At 37.5% G+C, this 9,845-nt stretch overlaps 1 protein-coding gene and 1 long non-coding RNA gene across 4 annotated transcripts in view; one reads left to right on the top strand and one right to left on the bottom strand.

The window, feature by feature from the left end:
- The window catches only part of LOC100186822 (dynein heavy chain 5, axonemal-like), a 48,091-nt gene that overhangs the window by 11,641 nt on the left and 26,605 nt on the right, over positions 1 to 9,845 (top strand). For all 3 annotated transcript variants that reach the window (XM_018814383.2, XM_026837014.1, XM_026837015.1), the window contains 20 exons: positions 137 to 352; positions 632 to 790; positions 1,071 to 1,237; positions 1,735 to 1,932; positions 2,231 to 2,438; positions 2,580 to 2,699; positions 3,223 to 3,306; positions 3,736 to 3,864; positions 4,324 to 4,523; positions 5,013 to 5,166; positions 5,649 to 5,811; positions 6,129 to 6,232; positions 6,591 to 6,719; positions 6,939 to 7,058; positions 7,454 to 7,549; positions 7,872 to 8,018; positions 8,127 to 8,299; positions 8,589 to 8,767; positions 8,992 to 9,179; positions 9,407 to 9,601. In XM_018814383.2, the coding sequence (XP_018669928.1) occupies positions 137 to 352; positions 632 to 790; positions 1,071 to 1,237; positions 1,735 to 1,932; positions 2,231 to 2,438; positions 2,580 to 2,699; positions 3,223 to 3,306; positions 3,736 to 3,864; positions 4,324 to 4,523; positions 5,013 to 5,166; positions 5,649 to 5,811; positions 6,129 to 6,232; positions 6,591 to 6,719; positions 6,939 to 7,058; positions 7,454 to 7,549; positions 7,872 to 8,018; positions 8,127 to 8,299; positions 8,589 to 8,767; positions 8,992 to 9,179; positions 9,407 to 9,601 (3,129 nt within the window). The remainder of the gene's footprint in view (positions 1 to 136; positions 353 to 631; positions 791 to 1,070; positions 1,238 to 1,734; positions 1,933 to 2,230; positions 2,439 to 2,579; positions 2,700 to 3,222; positions 3,307 to 3,735; positions 3,865 to 4,323; positions 4,524 to 5,012; positions 5,167 to 5,648; positions 5,812 to 6,128; positions 6,233 to 6,590; positions 6,720 to 6,938; positions 7,059 to 7,453; positions 7,550 to 7,871; positions 8,019 to 8,126; positions 8,300 to 8,588; positions 8,768 to 8,991; positions 9,180 to 9,406; positions 9,602 to 9,845) is intronic.
- The window catches only part of LOC113474745, a 20,766-nt gene that overhangs the window by 6,146 nt on the left and 4,775 nt on the right, over positions 1 to 9,845 (bottom strand). The window contains exon 3 of the long non-coding RNA XR_003396430.1: positions 1,058 to 1,166. This is a non-coding gene — a long non-coding RNA (uncharacterized LOC113474745). The remainder of the gene's footprint in view (positions 1 to 1,057; positions 1,167 to 9,845) is intronic.

Raw genomic sequence — 9,845 nt, 5'->3', positions numbered from 1 at the left:
TTGATAACTATGAGTGTAACTGTATTTTAACAGTGTCATCCCAGATTACCCCTGATTTTGTACAACATTCAAAACACGTTACATGTATGTCCCGACCCTAATGTTACTCACATGACATCATAACCCCCATTATTAGGCATTGTGTGATAACAAAGAGATCGTGAAGATAATGAGCCAACTAAATACATTGATCGGATCTTTGAAATCTGAATGCGGGAAAGTTCTTCAACGAGTTACAAGCGGTGTCGATTATTCGGAGATTTGGGAGAAGGACGCGGATGGGAAACTACAAGTGTTTAAGGAACATGGGCCTAGTCTTGCTGAATATCAAGACCAGATCAGATACTATCATGTATGTATTGTGCAAAGGTGGTATTTGTGTGTGTGTTGGGTGTGGATTCCACCCCATGTTTAAAGTACCAGGTGTTGGGTGTAAATTCCCCCCCATGTTTAAAGTACAGGGTGTTGGGTGTAAATTCCCCCCCATGTTTAAAGTACAGGGTGTTGGGTGTAAATTTTACCCCATGTTCAAACTACAGAGTGTTGGGTGTAAATTCCACCCCATGTTCAAAAGTACAGGGTGTTGGGTGTAAATTTCACCCCATGTTTCACACCTTAAATCTTCACACAGAAACTAGAAGAGCGAATCGAAAGCATCCCTAGTTCTCTGGTTGATGGTCCAATATTATTCTCTACTGAGCAATTCAAGTACGCTCTTAAGATGGAATGTAGAGCGGCTAAAGTTGCATTTGGAAGGGAATTAAACCATACTGCTGGGGATCTGATGGAGGTATGTACTTTATAATGTGTGTTGGTGGTCTTAGTTGTACTGAGTTCAAGGCTTACTGCGGTAACTTAAGGTACGTTGGCTTATCCACACAATGCAATAGCTTCAGCAACTCGACTGTGGGCATGGGAGTGGCAACCACGGAGAAGTCACTCAAGTTCCTCCCCACGAAGTTTGAATATAAATACAAACACACTTACATATGGCAACTATGCGGACATATATACAGTTCCCACACACAAGGATATAAATATAAAGACACTCACTTACCTGTATCTTGCAGGACATCTTCACATTTGTGGAGAACGTAGGGAAAGGTTTCAACCGATCTTTGAACGACTTGGATGATGTGAGGACATCAATGACATGCTTAGAAGAACTGAGGAATAATGAGATAAGACTGGATGGATGTATTGGTCCTCTGGAAGAAGCATATGCTCTTCTTAATAAGTATGCAATATATTTGGATGGGCATTTTTTTTGTCCAACTTAGTAGTAAGCAAAGAACGTTAAAAGAATTATAAAACCATATCCTCACAACTTTCATAGACCGTTGTTAATTGTTTAAACACGATCAAGATAATTGGATATCATGTGCGAAAGGTGTCCTACCTTTCCTCACAATATTATACATACGCAATAACTTTAAAAGTAAGCTAAAAATAATTTTAAAACTGATCTTCTGGTACAAAAAGTGGTGGGTTCATATATTGTAACTGAAAAATGCCAGGTTCAATGCTCGGGACTGACCCCCCTATTTGCTAAAACTTTTTCAAGAGAACGACTGCTTACAATAAAACTTATGTTATGTTGCATGCCAGAACAAAAGGTTTTCAGCCTAAACCCCATTAAAACTGAATAGTAAATCCCATTAGATGGGAACACAATAACTTTGGGGTTGGTTAACTATGGTAGCGAAGTAAAAATTAAAATTCGAATTCTTTTAGAATGGAATTAACATTTGACGATGGCAATGCGGAAAGAGTTGACACGCTTGGTTATTCATGGAAGACTGTGATGCAACAATCACGGGAAGCACAAGAGAATCTTCTGATCGTTCAACCACAATTCAGATCTGATCTTCTATCAGGGGTAGAACAATACATTGAAGATGTTTTAATATTCGAGACGGACTATTTGGAAAGGTGGGGTGGGGTGTGTTAGAGCTTGTGTGGTATGATGTGATTGTAGTGGCGTCATACACCTCATGCTCAGTGTCAAGTAACATTATTTATTTTATCCTTAGTCGTTATAACAAGCTAATTCCAATCTTTGCTATGTTAATTAATACGACCTTCGTTATTTTTATCAAGGGGAAAAATATTTATAATATTGATAAAACATTAGCAAACAAATACTGGATCAGTAACCACAGCGAGCCATGAACCCGGAACCCCGTGTTTTAGCTCCATACACAACTAAACAGCATTCACCTTCTAACAGAGGTCCCAACATACAAGGAGTCCCACCCCAGGAAGCAAGTGAAAGATTAACAATTTTCCAAATTCGTTTTGATGATCTTTGGCGTAAATACAACACGTATTCGGCTGGGGAGGAATTGTTTGGCCTCTCCAAGACAGACTACCCAGCTCTGTATAAAATAAAGAAAGAACTAAATCTACTTTCCAAGCTCTACACACTTTATAATGCGGTGAGTTATTTATATTTAAGAGGGTAAATGTAAAGAGACAAATTTTAAACTAAAAAAACAATTTTTACAAAAAAAACAGGGGCGTGCGACACCCTGAAACCCCCTTAGCTGCGCCACTAATCCCCCCATATTCAATTCCAGGTAAACGATAGTGTGGATGGGTATTATGACATCATGTGGCAGGAACTTGACATTGAAGCTGTCAACTCTGAGTTGGTTGAGTTTCAGAATAAATGCCGAAAGTTACCGCGGGGATTGAAGGTGAATATATTGTTGGTTTGGATCAATAGGTATAATAGTAAAAATAACTTTATTTGTCTCTTCGATAACGGTGGAGAAGATTTAGAAATATTTTAAACGAAAGGACAGGATATAGCGACAAAACAACAGTTGTTAAAACGCGTTTACCGATAAAAATATTTACATTTAGTTGGAAGAAAATAAGCGTGGTCGCTATACTTTGAACTGGTTAAGGGGCACAGGCACAAGGTTTTTAAGCGATGTTTAGTGATATAAATATTTGTGGCTGATCATAAAGTGTTGCAAAATAGTGCAGTTCAATTTACACAAGCGTTATGGTTAAGTTACCAACATTTTTATAAAAACTATCAGCTTTAACAACATATACAACATTTGTGGGTTAAACAAATCAATAAAGAGATACGATTGAAGGTGTTGCGGTAATGGTCAAACGTGACCTTAACCTCAAGTCCTATAACATGCCTTGGCGTAGGACCCCACCCATATATAATTGGAGATAAATTAAATTTATGTTTTTGTTAAGGAATGGAAAGCATTTCTTGATTTGAAGAGAAAAATTGATGATTTCAATGAATGCTGCCCCTTGTTGGAGATGATGGCCAACAAGGTATGTTTGATAAACAAGAATAATTAAACACACTTACATTATCACATGAATGCCCAATCTAAGCTACACAAAGATTGTGTTTTGATATTAAAACCTACCTGAAGTAATAACAACATTTTACCAATACATTATACTGTGATACTCCACCATCAAAGCTCAACCGAAAGATTGTGCTCGAAAAGTAGGAACACCCTTGTGGTCTAATATCCAAAAAATATCAATAACCAAAATATGAATATTAAGCACTTGAATGTTTCATCACCAATACACTATGTGATAACACATGGATATTCAACAACCCAACACATGAACCCAATGAACAACACATAATGACATCATTATCATTATGAACAACACATAATGACATGACTATCAACAATACATTATGCTATGATAACACATATCAATATCCACAAATTCAACCAACAGGCAATGAAGTCTCGACACTGGGATCGAATAACAGCTATCACCAACCATAAGTTTGATGTGGAATCCGACAACTTCTTACTACGACATATAATGGAGGCTCCTATACTTCCTAACAAGAATGACATTGAGGTAATGAATGTTTCAATGAGGTACCTAAGTTTATGGATCAACGCCAACATTGGAAACATATTGAATAGTGTCCTTGGGAAAGACAATGAACAGCTATTGCTCCAAACCACTGGTCAATAATAATGGGTTGTTCAAAATGTCAGCCATGCAGAAAAATAATTACTTACTAAGTTGCGTAAGTAACAACTCATAATTGACAGAAACTAGCATGCACTTTGGCCTAAATGCTAGGTTCATGAATTTCCTGACTTGCCATAAAAACTCAATCACATAAATTAGAAAATCATGATAACATAAAAGTTTTGGCAAAAACTGTATGGTTAATCCTTGGCCGATAAAATTGGCAACTACTAATAGTATACACCACATGTTATAAACGTCAATACACCTAATACTTCTGCTACCAGGGATAATATTTTCGTTGGCTTTTTACAATATTTTAACATTACATCCTACCAGGACATTTGTATCTCGGCCACCAAGGAGAAAGACATTGAAGCAAAACTGAAAGTGATAATTGCTGAGTGGGAGGGCCAGAACTTCACGTTTTCAACTTTCAAGTCAAGGGGAGAACTTCTATTGAAAGGACAAGATGTACAGGAACTTGTGGCTTTGTTAGAAGACAGTTTGATGGTGTTGGCTTCTTTGTTAAGTAACAGGTATGTGTGTGATGTCATAATGGCTACTGATGACAGATAGCGATGTACCGTATGTACTGCATGATTTAAGTAGTTTGGCAATGTAGCTATGCCTTACTTGGTATTCACACTAAGCAATATATATATAATATCCTACATTATAACAACACACAGGGTGAAAATGTATGGTTGGTCCTTGATGGGCCAGTTGATGTGATTTGGATCGAGAACCTTAACTCATATTATCATATTATCAAGTTTAACTTGATAATATTTTAGCTACAGTACACATTTAGCTAGAGATTGAATGAATGAATTTTGATATTTGTCCTTACATAGTGGGACAAACTTTGTGGGTGATTTTTTTTTCTGGATGGCTGATTTTTACAACCCATTAGTGACCACTTGGTTGACACAATTGGCATGTCTTGCCTACTGACGCATATGCCAACAATGAAAACCCCAAACCCAGCAATTGCTAATGACCCTCATACCAGTGTTTCACATTAGGTACAATGTTCCATTCAAACCAAAGATCCAACTATGGGTGAACAAACTATCTGGAACCACTGAAATAATAGAGCAATGGATGACGGTTCAGAACCTTTGGATTTATCTTGAAGCAGTGTTTGTTGGGGGGGATATTGCTAAACAATTACCGCAGGTTTGAGATGATTATAATATAATGTATCCCATGTATGTAATGTTAGTGGGCATGGGATTGACAACAATGAATCACTCAAGTCTTTATATTTTTAATGCTGTCAAGGCAAGGTTTGCTAGAAAAACATACTGATTGTTGTAAACTGTTTATCGTGTCGGCTCACTGTAAAGTGTAGACTTGTCGCAATAGTATGCGAAGGCTGATGTGTTGATTACGTTGTATATATTGTGCACTTTGTGTGTTTAATGTTGTCAATTCTTGCGGATAGACGTGACCAGTTTTGAATCTGTTATCCTCTAGAAATAGAGGATAAGATAACGCAATGGCAAGTTTGTATTCTATATGGGTGAGGTGATATGGCAGAGCAGATTAATAGTCCATCTTAATATGGGTGAAGTTATAAAGGTGAAGTTATACAGGAGGGCAGATTAATGAACCTTTGGGTCATGCCCAAACCAATATTTAAACCACACCACTCACAGGAAGCGAAAAGGTTTTCCAACATCGACAAATCGTGGCAGAAGATCATGCAGCGAGCTCATGAGACAACTAATGTTGTTCAGTGTTGTGTGGGGGATGATACGTTGGATCAACTGTTGCCACATTTACTTGAGCAATTAGAAATCTGCCAGAAGTCATTGACAGGTGAGATGGTTACACAGTGTCACATTGTATGTTTTTTTTTAAATCCTAATTAGAGGCAATGAAACTATAATATATAAGTTCGCTTCTGATAGTTTTATTTTATTAAACCATATTTCTTCTGCCATTGTAACAAAACTTCATCAGTGCCATTGTAACAAAACTATATATACTCTAATGATGTCTTGCTGGAAGAAACGTCGGTGTCAAAAAACAACTATTTTAGCAGAAGAGCATTTTTAATTATTACATTATGCCTGGTAGCAACAGCAGCAGAATGTACATAAACCGCACATCAATAACAATATACACAATCGCAGGCTACCTTGAAAAGAAGCGATTGGTTTTCCCGAGATTCTTCTTCGTTTCTGACCCAGCGTTGCTTGAAATACTAGGACAAGCAAGTAACTCCCACAGTATCCAGGTAATATATTTAACATGCTGCCTGTAGTAGGTACATCGTAACACATTCCCAACAATACTTATTCCAAACAATATTGTGTGTGTCTTTGGGCAAGGCACTTAACAGCAATTGCTCCAACCCAGTGGTCACTTGGGTTGTCTAAATTGCCAGCTATACACATTGTATTTGAAACAATTAGCAACCAGACAGTTCTGCATATTCTTTGAATGCATTTAAGATGAATGTACCAGAAAAAAACAAACAAATAAATATCTTAAATTTTGCACAATAATCTACTATTACATTAATATTTTAATGTGTTACATATTAATACTTAGTTTTCATCGCAATATAACTCCAACACCAATGTAATTAACAGGCACATCTGGTTGGGGTGTTTGACAACGTATGTACAGCAACGTTCCATGAAAAAGATTACGACAAAATTATTGGAGTAAATTCAAGGGAAAAGGAACATATTGATCTAGAGAAGTTTGTTATGGCACAGGTAGTGTTGCCGGATTTATTTATTTAGTGTTGCCAAACATATAATAGTTTCAGTAATGACTGTAGGCATGGGGGTGGCATTCACGGGAATATAAATGACCAAACCAATCAAAAGTTATGCCTGTTTACCCACACACTGTAATAGTTTCAGCAACTCGACTGTGGGCATGGGAGTGGCAACTATGAATAAGTCACTCAAGTTAACCATGTTATATTACAGGGCAATGTTGAAGTATGGCTGGGAAATTTATTGAAAGCCGTACAAAACAGCATTCACTGCATTATAAGACAAGCTTTCTATGGAATTGAAGATTCTGCTTTTAAGATGCTCGAGTTTCAGGTTTGTGTGATTAATAAGTTTGTCTGGTGTATAAGAAGACACCCATGTTATAACTCGACAGTGAGCATGAGGTGTATGAATACACTATGTGTGTCTGGTGTATAAGAAGACACCCATGTTATAACTCCGACAGTGAGCATGAGGTGTATGAATACACCATGTGTGTTTGGTGTATAAGAAGACACCCATGTTATAACTCAACAGTGAGCATTAGGTGTATGAATACACCATGTGTGTCTGGTGTATAAGAAGACACCAATGTTATAACTCAACAGTGGGCATGAGGTGTATGAATACACCATGTGTGTCAGGTGTATATGAAGACACCCATTACAACTAATTAGCAACAAGGGTATATATTATACAAGTAATACACCTTCCATTACCTTCTACAGAGCATGTTTCCAGCACAAGTTGGCTTGCTTGGAATTCAAATGATTTGGACGAGAGATAGTGAAGTGGCTTTGAAGAATGCAAAGACTGATAGAAAGGTTGGCAATGGCGCTTAAAGATTTGGTGTGCTATGGTTGCTATATAATTGTGTGTGTTTAATTGTGAACATATTATGCTAAGATGCTTTGGATCAAGTAAACACAGACTGATGTGTATTACAAACAGAAGCATGTCACTTTATAATTAACATATGGAATATACGCCTCCATCCTATGTTTTGATGCCCTATACATGACCTTTGTCAGACTATTAATACTCAAGGTTTTTAAGGATGATTGCAGCATGCATGAGGTGTAGGAAGCCACAATGTAATACACAGTTATGTTTATCTACCATTAAGCAGCTATATTAACCACCCAGATAATGCAAGTGACCAACCAAAGGTTCCTTGATATGTTGAATGAGTTGATTGGAGTGACAACGAGGGATCTTACGAAGATGGATCGCGTCAAATACGAAACACTCGTCACAATTCATGTTCACCAAAGGGATATATTTGATGACTTGGTGAGTATGGTGTGTGGGAGTAAATATATAAAAGTAAATGTCCTTGCAAGATAACTATGTCTTACAATGTCTGTAGATATTCTAACAACAACCAAACCCTCCACCCAGGTTCACATGCACATCAAGTCTGTATCGGACTTTGAGTGGTTGAAGCAGTCAAGGTTTTACTTTCAAGAAGACACCGATCTATGTATCGTCTCAATCACCGATGTCAACTTTGAATATCAGAACGAATATCTTGGTTGTACTGATAGACTGGTTATCACACCATTGACTGACAGGTAGGTTATTATGAGATGCATTGCAATACTTTTATTACTTTATGGAATGTATTATTGCATTGTAACACCATTGTAACATATTTGAACATGATGTACAAACAAAAAGCAGACAGTTCAAAGCCAATGGGACTGAAGTATAAGAGCTTACATATTAATAAGGTTCAAAAGGGTATTGGTTTAAATTGATGGTCATTTAACACAAAGGTGTGCAATTTGCAACTTACAGCCAATTTATGATTACTCCAAAATGAAACATCATCACTATAATATTATTTCATCACAATCACAGGTGTTACATCACACTCGCACAAGCTCTTGGTATGAGTTTAGGGGCTTCCCCTGCAGGTCCAGCAGGAACAGGGAAGACAGAGACAACCAAGGATATGGGGAAGTGTCTGGGGAAGTACGTGGTTGTGTTTAATTGCTCCGATCAGATGGATTATAGAGGGTTGGGAAGAATCTATAAAGGTAAGGGGGACTGGGTTCAAGGCTGGCTGTTGCAAGCAAATATGGTTATATTTCATAGCTTCAACAATCTCCTCTTTCTGTTGGCTTTTTTTGTTAAAACACAGTAAAAAATACTATAAAATGTTGCACCAGTAAATACTTTGTAACTCGACAGTGAGCACGAGGTGTATGAAACCAGCATGTACAATGTGCAACACCCATTAATAATCCCATCCACCACACAGGTCTAGCACAGTCAGGATCCTGGGGTTGTTTTGACGAATTCAATCGAATCGAGCTTCCCGTTCTCTCAGTAGCCGCGCAACAAATCGCGATTGTCCTTGGAGCGAAGAAAGATCGGAAGAAAGCTTTTATCTTCACCGATGGTGACAACGTGACACTCAATCCAGAGTTTGGACTTTTCCTTACAATGGTGAGTGTGGGGTATTGGTCAAGTGTGCCATACCATGCTTATTAGGAGTTACTCACTAAGTTACATACACGATAACTTGTACGCAGACACAAGGTGTATAAAACAGAACACCTGTGTTATAATAACTGTCAATGCCTTGCAAGGCTAACAAATGACAATTAGTTTAGATAAATCGATAGTAAGTAGAAGTTAAAATTTCCACAACCAACAAAACTTCCTCCACACAGAACCCCGGCTATGCAGGAAGACAAGAACTTCCAGAAAACTTGAAAATAAACTTCCGTTTGGTAGCGATGATGGTGCCTGACCGTCAGATTATCATGAGAGTGAAACTTGCTTCGTGTGGGTTTGTGGAGAACGTTCAACTTTCCAGAAAATTCTACACATTGTACAAGTTGTGTGAGGAACAACTGACGAAACAGGTGAAATGCTGTGAATGCCCAGAAGATCAGACTTATAATATACATGGCGGAAGCAAGATTCTGTTACACTTGCCATTCACTAAAGATTCCTGTAGCATTTGAATAACTTCTGACAAGGGATTCCAGTTTAAACTTTTCGCTTTATACCCCATACAATAAACTCCTCAGCAACAACCCTTTTTATACCAGAATGAAATACATAACAGACAAAGAAATAAACACATAATTTAATATAACAGATATA

The sequence above is a fragment of the Ciona intestinalis genome, chromosome 12 (genome assembly GCF_000224145.3).
Source record: "Ciona intestinalis chromosome 12, KH, whole genome shotgun sequence".
Taxonomy (NCBI): domain Eukaryota; kingdom Metazoa; phylum Chordata; class Ascidiacea; order Phlebobranchia; family Cionidae; genus Ciona; species Ciona intestinalis.
Note: the sequence above shows the minus strand (reverse complement) of the source record. Positions and strands in the feature narration are given on the sequence as shown.